Source organism: Mirounga leonina, unplaced genomic scaffold, assembly GCF_011800145.1.
Source record: "Mirounga leonina isolate KUSES-001 unplaced genomic scaffold, KU_Mleo_1.0 Mir_201, whole genome shotgun sequence".
NCBI classification, from domain to species: domain Eukaryota; kingdom Metazoa; phylum Chordata; class Mammalia; order Carnivora; family Phocidae; genus Mirounga; species Mirounga leonina.
This window is the reverse complement of record NW_023270504.1, coordinates 23,884,557-23,904,241: the sequence shown is the minus strand read 5'-3', so window position 1 is coordinate 23,904,241 and position 19,685 is coordinate 23,884,557. Positions and strand designations below refer to the sequence as shown.

At 48.8% G+C, this 19,685-nt stretch overlaps 1 protein-coding gene across 5 annotated transcripts; it reads right to left on the bottom strand.

The window, feature by feature from the left end:
* Window positions 1-2,391: 2,391 nt before the first annotated feature.
* On the bottom strand, window positions 2,392-19,489 carry FOXJ2 (forkhead box J2). 5 transcript variants are annotated; one of them, XM_035028295.1, is made up of 12 exons: window positions 18,361-19,489; window positions 13,564-13,693; window positions 11,925-12,271; window positions 10,554-10,628; window positions 9,542-9,610; window positions 9,228-9,368; window positions 8,578-8,776; window positions 5,821-6,231; window positions 5,342-5,443; window positions 4,571-4,780; window positions 3,869-3,967; window positions 2,392-2,721 (listed from the first exon to the last, which is right to left on the bottom strand). In XM_035028295.1, the coding sequence occupies exons 3-12, from the start codon at window positions 12,255-12,257 to the stop codon at window positions 2,633-2,635; spliced, it is 1,728 nt and encodes a 575-aa protein (XP_034884186.1). In that variant the 5' UTR covers window positions 12,258-12,271; window positions 13,564-13,693; window positions 18,361-19,489; the 3' UTR covers window positions 2,392-2,632. The 5 variants fall into 5 exon arrangements, with proteins under 5 accessions (XP_034884186.1, XP_034884189.1, XP_034884187.1 ...); XM_035028298.1 differs by lacking the exon at window positions 13,564-13,693 and having other exon boundaries at window positions 18,361-18,543; window positions 18,654-18,908; XM_035028296.1 differs by lacking the exon at window positions 18,361-19,489 and having other exon boundaries at window positions 13,564-14,460.
* Between the last annotated feature and the right edge of the window lie 196 nt (window positions 19,490-19,685).

Below are 19,685 nucleotides of genomic sequence, written 5' to 3'. Positions count from 1 at the left end.
CATGCAAAACACAACAACAACAACTTGTGAGATCATACACCCCCTTGCCAGCCTGCACCAATGTAAAGCATTATGGGTGGTACGAAGGACTCACCAAACCGGAAACCTGGGGTCGAAGAGCGGAAAGCAAGGATGAGTGGATCTACACCACGTAACTGCTCTATCTGTCCCTCTCCTCCTATTTCTCCCTCATTTCCTCTTGTAGGCAGTGAGCTCCTGCAGTTTTGCACACATCACCCAATACGACGACAACTATACGTCGAGCCCAGCAATGCTGGACCAACAAGAAAAAGTAGTATTCTTTCCATTTCATGGAGGGGAAGGGAAACTGAGGCCCAAAGAGGGTCAGCTTTGTCCTGTGCCATTTAGCAAGGCTGAGTGTAATGGAAGGGAGCTAAAATCCCAGGAAGCCTGATGGCCAATCTCCAGCCCGAGCCCCAAACTTCAGTTACTCCGGCTGCCCACCAGAGTCTTCATGAGACTAGTTTTCAGAAGACATAGATGAATTATAAACAAGGGACATTTACATGTACAATTTAGTCTACCCTTGCAAATCCTGTATGGATCTGAGTAGAAAAGGGGTTTAGAAAAGAGAAGTGATCATTTGTAAAGGGGGAATCTTGGGGAGAAGAAATGGGAAGTGTGTAGGAGGCACCTTGACTGGTAGGAATCAGGAAGAGATGCCTAGAATAAGGACACAGGGCAAAGGCATGTTGCCACCCTCTAAGAGAAATTCTCCTTTCCCCAATGGGAAATATTATGTCATACTTCAACCCCACTGACTGCCCAATGGGGGATTCAAGCCACTCATACCCCCATTTCTTACAAAGAACTTCACAGAAATAAAGTGCTCTTTAGTTAACCGCCCTTTCTTGCCCCTTTGCTTCAGCCTTCTTCAACAAACTCTTATATATAACCCCCTTACAAAGAAAGGAAGGGGTGGATGAGGTGAAAAGCAGAAGAGCAGAAAGCTAGATCTCCTGGAAATCATGGGTAAATAAAAGAATATGAACGAAAAGCAGAAATCACGGAGAGAGTGGCCTTGTCCATTCCTTACATTTTGTCCTGTAGCTTTCAGAGAGTGAACATTCAGTGAAATAAAAACAGAAGTAAAATTGTTCTTCCCTCTCATAACTAATATTCAACAATTAACATTAAACATACACTAAGTACTTTGCAGCAGTAACTCATGGCCACTCCTCCTTAAAAGAGAGAAGTTGTCCCTGTACCTTTTTCTGGGGGGTCTCCCTTGGCCCTCGTAAACCCTCCTCTCTAGATTATTCACTGCCATCTACCAATTTCCTTCACGCCTCAAAAGCCAAATGGCAAAAGCTTCAGCCCCAATGATCTGAATTCCAAGAGAAGCATTTGCCTACACAATTAAATAAATGAAATATCCCCTACCCAAGTGTATGCCAGCTCCTTTTCCCTTTCCCCACCCTCCTACCACCAATGCTATAGGTTTGGTTCTGCTATGGTCAGTGGGAAAGAGGTTCCCATCTTGTCCTAGGACGTGATAAAACTAAAAGAGTGATAATGGCTTACTTTTCTTTCTTGAGATCCATAAAACGGGGGAAGAAGATAAAAGGGGAGGAAGAGTTGAGCCAACAACTGAAGGAGAACAAAATAATATTTGCCGAATGGGAAAGGGGGACTGAAGGATAATTTGTAAATACAAATACGAGCCACAGTTAATTTCCAGAGAAAATCATGTTTAAAAACTCAAAAGGGTTAAATTGAAACCATCTCCTAAAAGCTGAACCTATGCTGAATAGGTGTCCTCATCCCTACCACAGAAGCAGAGTTCTGGCTAAGACCAACACTATCTCCAATAGACTAAGGGCAAGGAATAAGCCAATGAAGTTTCTAGTAGCACATAGAGACTGTTTTATATTCCATTGCCCCTCTACAGTACTTGACTCCACCCAACCCAGACCTCTCATTCCACTAGGATTTTATGGTCACCCTCCTGCACCACCACCATCACTCTTACCCTAGATGGGGAGTGAGGATCGGCAGAGGTAAGGATTGAAGATATAAAGGGACAAGGAAGAGCTCAGAGGACAAAATTAGCACCATTGAGTAAAACCTGCAAATTCATGGCTGCCAAGCAATGTTTTAGATCCCTTTTACTTGAGAATGTGGCTTCTCTAGTACTGGACTGAACTGACAGGAACAGAAAACAATTTAGGGTCAAAAGGTGAGATTGGCATTGAGTTTCTCAAGGAAAAAGGTAAATCAAAGTCTGAAACCTTGCTCTGCCACCATCAAGGCCTCACCTTCCGGCCAGATGGTTTTAAATTAGCAAGGGGTGGACACGGTCCATGGAGGAGGGGCAGAAGACTGGGGACAGCATAGAACCAATAATAATAATAACAATAATAATAATAATACCATAATAAGAATAATAATAAAAGAATTCGGAAAAAAACAAGAAGGAAGAGGAAGAAGGAGGCAGGAAAGGGGGGGTTATCTTCGGCAGCATCTTGCGGTGGCTCCTCTGACAGAGCAAGAAAAAAAGAGGCTATATAAGTATATACAGCAAGGAGGAAGGGGTGGGCCAGGGCCGTTCTCGCCCCACTGCCAGACTTCGCTGCCCAGCCTCGGGCTCAGGGCTGCTCTCCATGATGCCCTAAGTGATCAAGTCCCAGTCGAAGTCATCAGGGATCTCCTCGTTGGTGCCCGGAGGGGGAACCGGTGGCCGAGGGACCATATGGTGTGCTGTCAGGAAGAGAGAAAGAAATTAAAAGGACAGTGGTTGGGAAGTTATTCCACCGATCTAGATAGGCAGTGCTCAGCCCCAAATAATACCGTGAGGAAGGGCTGGTGAAACCATAGTCCTTATCAGCCCAGGGTTGTTTTTGTTGCTGGCTGCCACTTCAGTGGGGTCTCAGGAAATAAACCAGAGTAAACAGAGCTCGCATGGCAATTTAACACTATGAAGCCACTAAGAATTATACTTATGAAGACCATGTAATAATGAAAAAAAACATATACAACGTACTATTATATGAAATCACAGTAGAGAAATTTGTAGATGTATTACATGGATAAGGAATAGACAGACAAAGAGTCTGATGTCAACCAAAAAATTCAAAACACTTGTGGTTAGGCAGGATAATAATAGCAATTTTTCTAAAATGTATTTAAAAGCAAATGATCTGTTCATTTTATACCATCTATGGCAAGTTAGGGTCTTCCTCCAACTTCCCGCACCCCCATCAGAGGTAGTTCAATCCCAGACCCCTGATATAGGAGTCAGGTGACAGGAAAGCAGACATGGGCACAAAGCAGGTATGTCTGTATAACATGTTCATTGTATCTGCCTGAGCATATCTTCCATCTAGATTCCAAAGCTGGACATAAATGTTCTACATCTTTGGTCTATTTGCATGCTCTTACTTCCCTTTTTTTTTTTTTTTTTTAAAGATTTTATTTATCCATTTGAGAGAGAGAGAGGGGGACAGAGACCACAAACAGGGGGAGAGGCAGAGGGAGAGGGAGAAGCAGACTCCCCGCTGAGCGCAGAGCCCGATGTGGGGCTTGACCCTAGGACCCCGAGATGACCTGAGCCAAAGTCAGACATTCAACCGACTAAGCCACCCAAGCACCCCTGCTTTAACTTCCTTTTATTATTGCAGGCACAAGTTATGCTCAAAGTAGATCAGCCTTCTTTAGGCTCCCATGACATGTATCTCCCTGGCAAGGGGCCCACCCTCCAGGCTTAGGAACCATGAAGGTTCACGCACTCCCAGCAGGGGCAAGCAAAAGGGAAGAGAATGCAGGCTCAGAGCCAGAGGAAAGCAAAAACAACTTGTCAGGGGAGAGAGTCTTGGGTTGTTGGAGAAACAAGCTTCCTGGCTCTTACCTGGGCGATTGTATCCTGCTGAGTCCTGGGTGGGGATTGGGTACATTGGTGATGGGCCAGGGTAGAGGTGGGGGGCTTGTGGGTGCACATAAGAGTTCACTGCCAAAGCAAGATAAGAGTTACTTGAGTATACCTCATTCTACTCAATAAAGTGGGGCCCAACATAGAGGGGGAAAGAAGTACTCTTTCTCCCCTTAAAGTCGCCTCCCTTCCTTGCTCTCTTCTGTAGCTTCAGCAGAAGCTATCAGTCCTCACCACTTAGGGCAAAAAGAGATCCTAATGGTCCCTAGAATTGTGAAATATCATGGCTAGTCGAAGGATGACTAATACAGAAACATAATCATTGAATCGCTCTCATTTCACTGGTTTAAAGATAGTGTAACTGTAGAGAATCACGACCCCATCTGATATGATCCAGGTAGGGATTACTGCGACACACATCTGGAATGGGCACTTTCTCCTCCCTTTTCGTAAGTAATTCTGATCTCCCAAATTAAGGTGGAAAAGGGACTCATACAGTTTTTCAGTATAGGACTTGACTGATACACTAGATGTTCAGCCAACATAGCAGACAAACCAGTCCCGCTGCTCAGTCTGGGTCACTGCTCATCAGATGACTTTTCTCAGTTCTCTTCTGCCCTTTCCTCCCCCTCTCTTTTCGTCAGAGCCTCCACCTCCTTGGCAACTTGCTCGGTTCGCTACCTTGGTTCATGGCTGGCTCTTGTTTACCACTGGTAAGGGCACAGGAGTCAGCAATACGGGCAGAGGCTGGTGGCCGGTGGGAGCCCCCTTGGGGGGGCACGTGACCAGTCTGGGTAAGGAAGTGGTTGAGAGAGTCACACAGATTGGCAATGTGATGCTGGTCGAGGCTCCAGTTCTTCTGCTCTGCCTGTCGCAGACTCTCCATCAGTTCTACAAACAGAGAAGCAAGAAGTGCTACCCTTTACAGGGTTCCCGAAGCCCCTCCGGTCTCTACCCCCCCTCACTGCTCCCACCACATCATAAATCAACATCACTGACTAGATTCATTGCCAATAACAAGTGACATCTCCTAGAGCTCTACGTGTTCAAACTCTTCTTCTGTTGGTTCCTTCCTAAATTCTTATTACAATTTCCATCTTGCTGGCAAAGAAAACAAAATTTCAAAGGGAGTGAGTGACTTAGCCAGTAAATGGTGACAGAACTACAAAGTAGCGGCCCAGGTCTCTGAATTCCTGAGAGCCTTCCCACTCCAGGGACAGAACAGGGTAGGATAAAACACGGTCATATTTTGAGTGAGTTAAGGCAAAGTTAATTAAAATTAATCTGGCAATAACACTGGCATCATCCGCCTTGTGAAATATGGAGGGAAAACCATGGAATCCTCCGTCCTCAAACTTCACCAAACCAACCCCTTCTGATGCTGGTTTCTAGTGGGCTTCCCACTCACAATGTCCTCCTTTTCCTTCGGGTCATCTTCCTCTCATCACTCACCTGAGAACTGTGACTGCTCAATGCTGGACCAGTTGAGCCGATTCACCATCTTAAAGCTTTCCTTTAAGGAGTCGATATTGGAGCACCAGTCAGGAGGAAAGGCTATAAAGAGGTGGGGAGAGTGGATAATAAAAAGGGTGAAGTGTAAGCCAGCAGCCAACTAACGGCCGACTGACTGCGTGCAAGCTTATCAATTACATTACCAGGAGAATCCTAAAATCTCCCTCCCGGGAGATGGAGGACTAGTAAAGCTATGGATGCTTTAGGGAGCCGCAGCCTAGCTCCTAGGCAGGAGAATATGTAAAGCAATGGCAGGTGGTCCAAGAATTCCATAACACAGAGCTCCAAGTAGCAGCTTCCGCTGGCTCAGAGGAGCTCTGCTGGGGGGCCGAGGCTAGACGCCCACTGTTAACTGCCTAACCAACTGCATCTCCAGGCCCCAGTCAGAACAAGCGGGTCAGGGCGCCCTCCTTACTCACCGAAGCCGGTACTGTTGATAGGAGCCTGGCCCTGCGCCTGCTGCTGAGTCGGCTGCGGCGGCGGCGGCGGCGGCGGCTGCTGGGCAGGGTGGGGGTGGGGATGGTGCTGATGTGGGTGGTAGCCTCCGTGCTGCAGTGGGGGTGGGTGCATGGCCATCACGGAGGGAGGCCCATAGCCTTCGGGCCCAGCCGGCTTCCCCCCGGCTGGGGTACAACCATCCGGGCTTGGGGTGTGCAGTGGAGGCGCACCCCCTACAGCGGAGGGTCCCTGGGCGGGGGCCGGCTGCTGCGGCGGCTGCTGGGGCGGCGGCTGCTGGGGGGGCGGCGGCTGCTGGGGCGGCGGCGGCGGCGGCTGCTGGTACATGTAGTAGTTGTTAGAGGGCGGCATGTCCCCCAGGAGAGACGAGAAGCCTGCAGGGCGGGAGGAAGCAGCCAAGTGAATTGGCAGTGCATTCTTTTTTTCCTTCCTTCCTTCCTTTTTTCCTTCCTTCTTTCCTTCCTCCCTCCCTCCTTCCTTCTTTGATATATTTATTTATTTGAAAGAGAGAGAGCATGGCCAGCAAGGGGAGGAGCAGAGAGCCTCAAGCTGACTCCGCGATGAGCATGGAGCCCACCACAAGGCTCCATCCCAGGGCCCTAAGATCATGACCTGAGTGGAAAACCAAGAGTCAGACGCTTAACCGACTGACCTTACTGGACACCGCAGTGCATTTTTCACTAAACAGGACTTCCACAGGGTTGAGATGGGAGGCTTTTGGGGGAAAAAACCCAGACTTCAAAGGGTAAGGGTGTTCTGAGAAGGCAAGGATCCTCTCAGCTCCCTCTGCCTCCCAAGACTCCCCCACCTCTGTAGATACAACAGACAGATGGAGGGCCTTGACAGTGGGGCAAGTGCTCAAATTTTAGCAAAAAGGTCAGCATGTACCTTTTTATGCTATTCCTCAGGGATCTGGGGGTAGGCCTGGAATCACAATGTCAAAAGCAGTCAGATTATCAGGGGAAGTTTAAAAAGTAAATTACAGGGGCGCCTGGGTGGCTCAGTCAGTTGAGTGTCTGCCTTCAGCTCAGGTCATGATCCCAGGGTGCTGGGATCCAGCCCCACATTGGGCTCCCTGCTCAGCAGGGAGCCTGCTTCTCCCTCTCTCCCCTGCTCATGCTCTCTCTCTCTCTCTCTCAAATAAATAAATAAAAGGTAAATTACAAATAAAATAAAGCCATTGGGCACCTACTCTCCTTGCTTCCTGTGTCTACACTCTTCTGCTGTTACCACCTTCTTGGATTCACTACCAACAAATGGAGTTGGGTGAGGCATAGAGTAAGAATGGATGAATTTCTCACACACACTGGGCAGGGAAGAGCTAGAGACTGAGACTAGGTAGGGGCTTTCAGCCACCATTAAACTTGAGTGAACACTTGAATCCTCACTCAATCTAATTTTTCACTTTGTCTCTGAGAGCCCCTGCCTCCTCCCCACTTCTGATCTACCAATCCCAACTTGGACTCATTCGTCAAGCAAAGGCTACAATCTTGGAGCATAACTCCAGATCTAAATCCCCCGAGATATAAAAGAAGAAATCCATGGCAGTTAATATAAATTTTCCGAAAGGTGGCTTCTAATCATTTTTCATCATCCCATTCATCCCGTGGCCTGTACAAGGTGACTACACAGAAGAGGCTCTGATGTCCCACCCGAAGTCGACCCCCACCTCTAATTTCTTTAACAACAGAAACAAACAGGAGTTGCAGAGGGCTGGACCAGAGGATCTCTTAAGGAGCCTTCCAATAAGAACTTTAGATTACTCTCACACAGTAATTTGGGAAATTTGAGTATGGACAAAATATAAACTGATATTAAGGAAGTATTATTAATTGTGTTGAGTAATAATGGCAGTGGATAACCAAATCTTTATCATTAAGACTGCACACTGAAGTAGTATCTATAGGTGGGATGACATGCCTGGGAATTGCATTAAATTACTCCAGTTAAAAAAAAAAAAAAAAAAAAAAAGCTGGGTGGTAAATGAAACAAGCTGAACAGAATATTGGTACCTGTTAAAATTGCGCCGTCTTAAAAGTTGGAAACCTGAGGGTTTATTATACTATTTTCTCTATTTATGCATCTGTTTGAGATTTCTTCTAACAAAAATCAACACGGGGCACCTGGGTGGCTTAGGTGGTTGAGCGTCTGACTCTTGATTTCAGCTCAGGTCATGATCTCATGATCTCAGGGTGGTGAGATAGAGCCTCAAGGTGGGCTCTGCTATTGGTGGGGAGTCTTTTTGAAGATTCTCTCCCTCTGCCCCTCCCTCTCTGCCCCCTACCACCCGCTCGCTCTCTCTTTCAAATAAATAAATACATCCTTTTTTTTTAATAAAAATCAACATAAATATAAATATGCTAAAAAATTGTCTCACAATGAAGCAGATTCTGAGGGAAAGGAAACACTGCTGTCCCCTAGTGGCCATCCTCTAAATGACCTGCTTGCTGCCATCAAGTCACTGCCCTTAGTTCTAGAAGGGGGATCCCTCCAACTCACTTTCTGAAACTAATAACCCAGCCTGCCTCTCGAAACCGCTGTCCATCAGAACTAAGCCAGAAGAGCTTGACTCCAAACAATTTTGGTTTCTGAGATGCTTCCCCTGACCAGTGATCAACCTCTCCTCGTGTGAAAAATAAGACAGAAGGGAGAGAAGAGAATGTTACCACCCTTTCAGGAGTATAAGGACATTCATGCCCCCATCCCAACTGCAGGCTCACCATGCTGAGAGGAGGAAGAGGATTTCTCCAGCATGGATTTGTAGAGGTTGCGAAAGGACCAGCTTAGATCCTGAAAATTGATCTCTGAGTAGGAGAATTTGAAGTCATGGTTGGTGTTATACAGGGGAGGAGGACCCTCGGCGCTCTCTCGGCTTGGAACCCCTGCTGCCACCGCTCCACCATCCACAGATCCCGTGCCCTGCAAAAAGGAGTAAGAGAGAGACTCGACCCATGTGCTAAATCAGGAACACAGCCCTTTCATGCTCACCAAGCTCTCTGGCTTGTCTTCATCCTCTCCTAACTTGTCAATGAGTGAACATCATTTCCCCCCGTCTGTCTCATTTACTCCTATGGGGATGTACCTTGAGCCTTTTTCCCACACTCCGTCCATCTTCCATTCTCATAACCTTTTTGGCTCCCTTTCTCTTCTCGCCACTTTTCTTCCATCTGATCCTTCTCAAAGTTCTGTTACGTCTCTCTCTCAGCTTCCCTCTTCTGCTTTCCCCTTCTTTCCCAATTTATCGGCCTACTACATCACAGGTACTCAATACAGAATTTTGAACTGGCAGATCTATGAATCTGTTCAGCCACCCACCCACCTGTCCGTCCATCCGTCCACCCCTGTGCACCCTGACACCTCTACTTCTCACCTGGCTGTAGCTGGTGATAGATGTGGGGCTCTGAAGGGACATCTGAGGATTCCCCTCGGAAGGCAGTGAGGCTTCTCCACCCCCTGGAACGCCTCCCCGTGGGCTCTTGCTTGCCTCCTGCTCTGGTGAGTCTTGGGATAGCTGAGGGTTGTAAAAGAACAGAAATCTAGAAGCAGAAACTAAACATCCTCCCGAGACCCATGGTTTTACCTCATCCTTTGCCCCAAACACAGGAAAGGACCAAAACTACAGGACAGGATGTGGACTGAGCAGCTGCCTCAGAAACGGCATCTCCCCGTGAAGTGGGGACTTACATCATCATCTGGAGGGTGTCTTCTCTTTCGGGAGATGTCAGGGCAGGTGTCAATTGTCCAATAAGAGCCCTGGAAGGAGAACCCATCCGATAGAAAACAAAATCATTATATATGGAAATTCCCACCTCTGGAAAAGTAGATACGTGGGAGGATTTTCACCAAAAAAAAAAAAATTATATTAAGAAAAATAACTGGAGAATTGGGGCGCCTGGGTGGCTCAGTTGGCTGGGCGACTGCCTTCGGCTCAGGTCATGATCCTGGAGTCCCGGGGTCGAGTCCCGCATCGGGCTCCCTGCTTGGCAGGGAGTCTGCTTCTCCCTCTGACCCTCCTCCCTGTCACGCTGTCTCTCATTCTCTCTCTCTCAAATAAATAAATAAAATCTTAAAAAAAAAAAAAGAAAAATAACTGGAGAATCACACAGAATCCTGAAGGTACTGGCTATTTTTGAGGAGTAAATTTGTCCTAAAAGTTCAATGAGTATGTCAGAGGTATGACCTGTGGTCCAAACACAGGCCTCGATTGTTCTGGTATCTAGTTCAAAGAGCTGGAAATGCCCAGACACAACCTTCCCCTTCTGTGTAATCTGAGGCAAGGCTCTCTCCTGAACTCCAGCATCCATGTCTATCGAATGAAGAAATTGATTTATCTCTTTTCCCTTTTGAAGATAAAAGTCATGGGATTTTTGTACAGAAAAGTTCCTACAAAGGTTATTTAGCCTACCTTTCACATCTAGAAAGAGTGCCACACATAAGAAAGGGGGCATGAAAGTCAACTCTACCATAAATAATTCTATTTAAAAAAAAAAGATTTCACAATCTCTCTTAGTCACTCATACTAGTGGGGGCCCACAAGCGTGATAGCCAAGCTCTTCCTTTGAGAAAAAATAAAGCTGCTTCTCTAATTAACATGATTTCCTCTTCTGGGTAATTAAAACAGCCACAGGACTCTAGGCTGTCAACTACTCCTCTCTCCTTCCTGCCCCCTCTTTCAATGCTTACAGGAGCGTCTCACCTTCCCAGGGTCATCCCGAGGTCTAGGCACCTTCCGGAAACACTTGTTGAGAGAAAGGTTGTGCCGAATTGAATTCTAGGGAAGCAGAGAAGCAAGTTAGCTTTGAGCATTGTGTAAAGCAGAAAATTTTCCAACAGGGCACAGAGGGACACAAAAGGACATAACATACATACATAAAGTTCAAGTGTCAGGCAAACTTAGCACCTCTTAACTACACTGACGGAGGAACTTACCTAGCAGATAGCAAGAGCGCTGAGATCAGAAAATGCAGAAATTAAATTGATGGGAGGTAATGCCTATAAATTTGACTACCAGGTGCTTCTTGTATACACACACACACACACACAAAAACTATATAATCTTTCTGGTTATATAGTTTTCCAATCTTTCCACCCAAATGACAACAGGCATATAAATACCTCAAAATCACATCTGCCCAGTGTCTTAATTTATTCACATCTCCCGTAAACGAATAATACTTTAAGACAGTTTATATAAATAAAACAAAATATAAATTAGGAGCAAAACAAAGGCACAAATTCACCTTTGTTTTCTCAACAGCCCACAGGAATGTTACATTGGGAGGAAAGAAATAATGTTGCGTATGTATGTCGGATGAGGTTGGGGGTTGTGGTAGTTAGCAGGGACATATTCATGAAGGAAAAGCTGAATGCTTCTAGTAGTCTCCAGCTCATCATCTGGTTTGTATGTCAACTGGTGATTTACAGAGCGAAAGAACTACATTAAATCCCCACTCCAACTCAACAATTGGCCAATGGGTTACTGCTCCAAAGGATGGAGAACATCAGTCTTCCTTCTTTGCTTAGAAGAGGAGTTTCCTTCTTCCTTTATTGCCAGCCAAACAACTTATCCTCTTTCTACTTGCTTGGTGGATGAGCTGTTGGTGAAGGACCTTGTTATTATGATTATATTGGTATACAATTTTTCAAAAGATGAGGACTATGTGCAATGAAGCTTTGGAAATCTGATGAGACTCCTACCTCTAGGTAGGAAGAGGCAATGCCATGCCTTGCACAGTGACTTGAACATAGCAGAGTGGCAATAAGTATTTGTGAAATGAATGAATCTCCTTTTTGAGGACTCAGAAGGTAAGAGGGTATGATGAACAACAGCATCCTGCCATCCTCATAACTACACTTAGTGGCTTGATATCACTGAAGTTTCCCTGATATACCTTATGAAAGTTGTTCCACTCTGAAAGAGAGTAGGGGATGGGAGATATAAGATTTTAAGTTCACACATCTCTGCAACAGGTCAGGGTGAACTAGACCAGGTTATAGGAAGAAGCAAGAGTAGAGCAAAAGGCTGTCAACGGCTAAAAACAAGCCCAGGTTATAGAAGCCATCCCACCTTCCAGCCAATGCCAGCATTCTTGTAGTAGGGGAAGTTATCACAGATCCAGCGGTATATCTCACTGAGGGTCATCTTCTTGGCTGGAGAGGAGTTGATGGCATAGGTGATGAGGGTGGCATAGCTGTACCGTGGCTTGCCATCCTGGTGCACAGCTGCCTCATCTTTGCTCAGGGTGGCATTTGGATCTGTGGGTGAGCCTGGGGGACACTTGCGGCTGCCGCCTGGAGGCCCAGCCTGAGAGGCACTCCCAAGCTTCTCGATGGTAGCTCGAAGGGTCAGCTGGGGCAGCCAGTCTATGGAGGTAAGGCTACTCTCCAGGTCAGAAGCCATGGTACTTCTGGGTTCTGCAGAGAAGAGAACAAAGGGGAGAGGAAAATAGAACAGACGAGTGTCATAGCTGGGTACTAGTGGCAAATAATATTCAAATCTTAGTGCTTTAAGGGAAGTAGAGTTTCTTCCCATTATAATTCCCATGGGAGACTGTCACAGGACAGCCGTCAACCAAGTGTTCCCAAAGCCCCCAAACAATGTATCACCAGTCATCTACCAGATGACAGACCGGTACTCACCCTACATCTTAATGTAGAACATAGCCAACAGGACTCTCCCTTCAGTCAGGACTAAAAGAGAAGTCAAACCCCCCACCCAACTGAGCTATTCCCTCAATCCTCCTTACTTAAAGCCCTACCACATAATATTTTAAACTATATAATTAATATACCAGGTAAAATCAGCCAAAGTCTACTCTCCAATTAGGTGACGCTTGTTTTATTTACATACAACATCCACAGACAGCACAAGTGAACATGTGAAGAAAAACAGTCTGAGTAAACACAAATATACACCAACAAAGCACACACCAACACTTTTACAGATGTTTCATATTAGATGCATTTGAGCACGCACCCTTTTTATCCCATATATGTGCACGTGAGGCATATTCGATTTACCCTAAGCATCAATTACAAATGACAACCAGCAAAGGACAGACGCAAGACACACACATCAACAGTGGCCCCCATACCCAGAGATCACAATGAGATACATGTACATTACCAGCAGAGCACAAAGTCACACACAGAGGTAACAGATCTGAGTTACAGCTGCCCTCACACCTTTAAAGCTTCCCCTGGCAAGCTCCCGCCCACAGACACCAACACCAGGAAGAAGTCCTCGCAAAGACCTCCCACCTCTGGGCTCGCTGGGCTCGCTGGGCTTCACTAAGCCGGGGAGGGCGGGGGGGGGGGGGGGGACGACACCCAGCTGTGTGCACACCGGTAACAATCATAGCCTGGCTAAAAATAGCCACTCCGGGGCTAAGAGCTGGCTCCCCTTCTCCCGCCCTCCTCCTCTCTCCTTCCTTCCCAGCCAGGCACGCAGGCTCGCTGCCCCTCCATGCAAACTCCTGGCGCTGCCAAACCGCCCACGCCTGATGTTTGCACACCCTGCTGCCACCCACACAGCCTGGGCGCTCTTGCTGGCAGAGAGGTGTAGCCAGAGTGACGTGGTGGTGGGGGAAGGTGAAGAACGCCCGGTGCTGTCTGTTACTGCAGGGTCTAGAAAGGCTGGCAGGAAGCGCTTGGTAGCCATTTGGCGCTCCCTGAGAGCCCATGCCGGCAAGCCCCTAAGCACTCACTGCTTGGCAGGTTTGTGCCTGCTCAGCCGGGAGCGTCCAGCCAGTATTTCCTTCTCGAACCCCCGCTGACCGTCCCACCAGGGCATTTCTCGGGAGGAGCCAGGGCTAGCATGCCTCAGAATTCAGAATCCTGGACAGAAACACATCGCGGATGTCATTCCTAAATCCGCACCCAGATAATATGCACAGGCGTTATGGATTCAACTACACACAAATCCACATCCTTTGCAGTTAAAAGCCCAATCCCAGATATGACTGCCTACCCCTCTCTCCTGACTCCCAACACATCTTGCAGGCTGTCAGCTCACTCTGTCGCCGGTAGCGGGGACTCTCCTCCCCTTGAGATTTACCCTTTCTCCTAAGGGTCAGCCTTCTCACTCATGTGCCTCTCGCCCAAGGTCCCAGCCCACACAATCTTGGCATGTACACACATGTACCCTGCACGGTGCTCCTCACCAGCAGCACGCCCACTCCACAAGGCTGAAGGAAACACCTTAGTGCCTCAGGGCCTGAGCGGCAGGAGACCCAACTGAAACCCAAGAATTGCTTGCTTGACAGGAGAAAGGGAAAAAAAAAAAAAAAAAAAGCTATGTTTATAAATAGCATCATGAAGGGGTTTCCCCTTTATCCTCAGCTTCTCTCCCCACCACCCTTCTTTACAGCCCACCACTACCATCTTGCCTTATAATATCATGGAAACTTGGAAGCTAATAGGGCCATTTAATCATTCCAGAAAGCCTCAGACCTCCTAGCACATTACTAAGTCAAAATGCCACAGCATCTGGGGGCTTTGGGCAATAATTGGTCCTATAGCTGGGTTATCCCAGCCAAGCAGCAACTTTTTTTTTTTTTTTAAAGATTTTATTTATTTATTTGACAGAGAGAGACACAGTGAGAGAGGGAACACAAGCAGGGGGAGTGGGAGAGGGAGAAGCAGAGTTTCCGCCAAGCAGGGAGCCCGATGCGGGGCTCGATCCCAGGACCCTGGGATCATGACCTGAGCCGAAGGCAGGCGCTTAATGACTGAGCCACCCAGGCGCCCCTGAGCAGTAACTTGACAATAAGCAGGTTCTCAGTGACCAGGGTTCTCCTGGGTCCTCCCCAGAAGGGGAGGTCTATAAAGAATTCCCTATTATCTCCTGCTAAAGGTCCCTAGGAAACCTCATCTTAAGAACACAGAAGCCTTCCATGGACACTTCATCTGAAACTCTCCCAACACTGGACAGGGACATGAGAGTAGATTTCAAGTGGTTTACAGAACCCATTTGGCACATGCCAATTGCTGTGAATTCCGGAAAGAGAAGCACTCTCAGCCTTTGCTAGTTGTTCTATGCTCTTCCTATCCTTACCCCAGCACCAGGTTAGGAGAGCTTAAATTTAACCTTTCTCCAGCACCCTCCCGGTCAGCCCTCCAGATACCACCCGGCACTCAAAATACATCCTCATCTTACCAGCTACAAGAAGCTCGCAGCAGAAGGTCCTTCTGATCTTTCGGCACCATTCTCCCTTTACCCATCCCACCTCCTTACCCCCGTCACTTCCCCATTCTTGAAGGGCAGCCCAGTGCATAGAACCTCAGAGATGAGGTCCCTCAGTTCTATTCCCAACCTTGACACTGACTCACTAAATGTCCCTAGCCACCCCCTGCTCCCTGAAGTCTTGATGCCTCAGTTTCCCCCTTCAATAAAAGGGATGAAGTCATAAATACTGCCAAAGCTTCATCCCCGGAGGGAAGTGAATGAAGCTTACTTAATGAGCTCGTGGCTGCCACACATTCCATGCTCCCCAAAATAATGGCACGAGGCTAATGTCCAGGGCTATTATTAGAAAGGCAAACAAGAGGTACTTCCATTTCTCAGTCCAACCAACCTAGTTACCCAGACATCTCCCTCCAGGTGGGCCTCGTGCCACTGGGCTTGGGCAGAACCTGAGTCAGGCCACATTCTTCTCTGCGTGCTGGAAGACTGAAAGGAAATACCCATAGAAACTGGGAAAGGCAGCCAAAGGGCAGGCTCCATCACATCCACAGGACATCTAATGAAGACTATAGTACTGGGACAAAGGCGGAGAAAAACAGAAAGACATTCTGTTGGAGTGGACGACTGATCCTGGATGAGATGTGTGAGATCCAAAATAACAGGCACGGTTTTCTTCCCACTTTATTTGAAAGGCCAGGTATTGTTCTCTGTATGGTGCCAAGGTCAGGTACTATGGAGTGATAACTTCCTGCTCTGGACAGAATGCCAAAACTAATAGAGCAGTGGTTAAGTTTACCACATTACCAATCACCAGTCAGGCCGCCTGGGTTTCAATCCTGGCTCCACTACTTACTGGCTGTGCAAGCTCGGGCAAGTTACTTAACCTCTCTGTGCTGTAGTTTCTTCATCTATAAAATACAGATGATAACTGTACCTGCACAGGGTTGTTGTGAGGATTGCCTTGAGTTAATATTTTTAAGGCGTTTAGTAAGCGTTAGGTAAGTGTAGCTATTATTATTTTTGAATGGGGAAAAACAGAGAATATTAGAAATGAGAAAGCAGACCGTGGAGGTAAGACTGGAAACAGCAAGCCTGCAATGGTTTACATCACAAAACCTGAACTGAGTTTGCAATAGCTTTCGGGATGTCAGAATCTCCAACTTTTACTTTGGGGATAGTGTCGCCCCACTGCTGACCAATGCCAGGACCAAGTAGATGCCAAAGATGAAGGAACGAGGGGATATCATCTCTTATTTTTCAGCAGGGACCAGGTCTAGTCATAAGACATGATCTGGAAAACAGCACTCTCTAAAGCATAGTTAATCCAACCCAACAGCCATCTGCTTCTAGCGGATTCCACAGAGGCAAGGAGAATTAGGGAAACTCCGTCCCAGCAGGGTCAGTTACACTGTGTGGTGGGGGGTCCACCTGGAGCCACTGTGATACAGTTCACTCTGAGCCACTCAACAAGTTGCATTCCAGCATCTGGGAAAGTACTTTGGGAGAAATGGGTTGCTATTAGACCAAAGTCGGCTCTTTTCACAAAGTGGGGGAGGGAGTTCTAGAGGTAAGAGCCAAGGATCCTCATGCTTTTGAGACCAGAGATACCAGAAATGAAACTCTCTTGCTAGTTCTAGAAGTGGCCCCAGCCTGACACTGAGCTGCCCTGCCACAAGAAATGACTTTCATGCAGCCATCCGTGAGGGTTCCCACTGGCCAGGGCAGGCCAAGCCCTTCCTCCAAGCAGGGCAGCCTTACCAGCACCCTCTCCAGGTCCTCGTGCAGGGGCACCCGCTTCTAGAGGCCTACCAGAAACATAGGATTCTGGGTAACTGGAGGCTTAGTCTGAAAAGCACGGATGTAACAGTCTCCACACACATACCCACTCAAAACAGAGATAAGCCACATTCACCTGAATAAAGAAACATATGCACACCGCTCTCTAGCACAGTGTGCAGACCTGGATCATAACCCTGTCTCACATACCACCACTAACAGGTAGTTTCCAGGACCAAGTGGACGTACATAGGGCCTCAGGCAGCCCACCATGGCCCAGACAGAGAAAGAAGAAGGAAACATAAAAACCCACGAAAGATGAAGCCTCCCACTTGGTTCTGCTGTGAGGTGCACACAGATGAGAATGTACTGATGGCAAGGCAGGAAGGCAGGCACCCTGCTGGTGATCCCAGGTGGAAAGACACGCTGCTTCAACACACACAGCCCGGCCTCAGCTACAAGGATTTCGGGCACCTTTCTCCTGCCTTTTCTGACGATTCTGGGCTTTGAGGATTCCTGCTCCTTATCTCACGAAAGAAAACTTAAATACAAGATTCCAGAGACACAGAACTGAACAAGAGACGAAGAGAAAAGATGAAACCATTAGGTGCTTCTCTGAAAGAAAATTCATCACAGGTCAAATCTCCCCAGGGGGCGGGGGGGGGGGCGTCAGCTTATTTCGATGGAAGATTGGAAGGAGGCTGAGCAGCAACACCCCTCTCTCTTCCTATCTAGGATCTGCTTTTTCCTGAGGAACTGTCCATGGAGGACAGGAGCTGTGGACAGGAGCTGTGTAGGGCATGAGGGCAGTGGTACCGGGCCAGCATTAGGGAACCACTTCAACCCAGGAGTTAGCCTTCCCCTACACCCTTTCTTCTTGCCTTGGGACAGGTGGGATTTCCATTTTCCCTTTGGATTTCACTGATAGAGCCATGCTTCCATCCAGGAATGGGTATGCCACGAGAGGAGGCCTCCTGGTGTCTGAGGAAGGGTGGGTGGGGACAGACTGATTTTCCTATCAAGGAGACAGTAATCACAGTGGGTTGGAGAGAACAGCTCTGGTGGACATTAAGCTGACATAGGCTTACAAGATAAGAAAAGGTAGTATCATTAGAAGCCCTAGACAAGTCTAGGCCATGAAATGCCACGATGACTTTAGTGAAGTAAAAAAGCCCAAGAATGGAGAACACTATGGGAGTCTGGCTGGGACGTGTCCCATCATTATTACACAGTATGGATGGAGTTCTGAAAATGCAGGCGTTTGCTGATATTCCCTTGCCCTCAGCATGAAAACATACATGTCCCTAGGGACTTCAAATGAATCCCAGCCATCTAGTCCCCAAACACTAAGAAACCCATTTCTCAGAGCTTCTGCAGCAAGATATTAAGTTTGAATCCAGGAGCTTCCTCAGAACACATTCCCCAGAGGATTCTCTGAGTTATTACTCTACCTTCCCCAGTGATGAAACCCAAGAGCCACCATCTCAGCCCCTACACCCACTAGTACCTAAAGAGGACAGAGAAGGTGAAAGAAAGCACTAACCTGTCTCCAAGCTTCCCCCAGCAAAGGGAGGGAACCACCTGGTACTGGAGTTTGGGGTTGGAGGGACTCCCCTCTTCAAAGGCAGATGAAGAGTCTCATCCTCAGTGGCTCTTCCAGTACTTGGCTGAGCATCCCAAGCTGGGGTGGGGAACTGGGTCCCCTGAGGATGAGGAGCGTTGGGAGGAGGAGGAGGGGGAGGAGGAGAAGGAGGCCCTACCTGGGGAAGGTGGCACACCCCCCACACCCTGCCTGTAACCCTGGGGAGGAGGGGAGGAGCCTCTCCCAACCAGGAGTTGTCTCCTCCCCCTTGGGGGAGTCCCCCTCCCCCCCAAACTGGATCTTTCGGGAGTGGAGGGCTCTTTCTGTCTGCTGGAGATCTGAGCGGAGGGACTCTGCCCTGTTCCACTGTCTAGGTACAAGGAAGTTGAGAGGAGAGTTCTTCCCCTCTCCTGAAAGGCTGAAAGCCGACTCCTCTTCTTTCCCTGGAGCGTCCTCTGCTTCTGAATGTAAGGACTCCTCTCCCCTGTGAGTACTGGATAGGATGGAGGGCGCCTACTCCATAGGCATTTCCCCCTTTCTCTTAGCCTCAAAAAGTCCTGAACTGCTCAGAGTGTGCGTTTGGAGGGGTGGAGGCACGCTGGGGCGGTCTCACTCTGTCTGCTTCCTTTAGTAAGATCACCCCTTTCTACTTCTGGAGCTCTATTCCCGGGCCAGGATGGGGGTTTTCCTCGCCTCTAGGAGAGACTCTCCCCTACAGGGGTCTCTTCTTCCCCTCGCCCGAGTGGTAAGGGTCTCCTCTCCAGCGGGGAGAGAGGCTGCTCCCGTCCCCGCTCCCGCCTCCGCTCCGGGGGTGCCCCGAGGGTGGGGTTTTCCTACTCCCCGCTCTCCCTGAGCTGGCCTGGGCAGCAGGGTCCGGGAGGCCGCGGCTCCCGACTCCCGTCCCCGGCTACTGTGGCGGCAGCGCCTCCTCTAGTCCGGTCCCGTCCGGTCCGCTCGCTTCGGCGCGTGAGGCCCCCGGCGCTGCCACCTCTCGGGCTCCGGCCAGTCCGGGCTCCCGGGGAGCCAGGCGGCGGACGGGCAGTGTCAGGGCTCGGCTCGGGCTCGGGCTCGGCTCGGCTCCGCTGCAGGCCCCGGCTCCTCCCCGGCCTCCGCGCCGCGCTCCGCGCCCCTCCCCCTCCCCCGCCCGCCCGGCCGCCGCCGCCGCCGCCGCCTCCCGGCGCGGGTTAAGGAGGAGCGGGCGGCGCCGAGCCGCGGGCCGGGCCGCCGGGGGGCGCGGCGCCGGGAGGGCCCCGGCGACGTGTGCGGAACCAACCCGAGACCGTCCC

Coding starts and splice junctions, on each gene's coding strand:
- FOXJ2 (XM_035028294.1), bottom strand. CDS start 12,401: ATGGGAATTATAATGGGAAGAAACTCTACTTCCCTTAAAGCACTAAGA. Junction 8,777..9,227: donor CTATCACCAGCTACAGCCAG/GTGAGAAGTAGA, acceptor TCCTTTTTGCAG/GGCACGGGATCTGTGGATGG. Junction 2,722..3,868: donor AGCAGGATACAATCGCCCAG/GTAAGAGCCAGG, acceptor TCTTCCTGACAG/CACACCATATGGTCCCTCGG.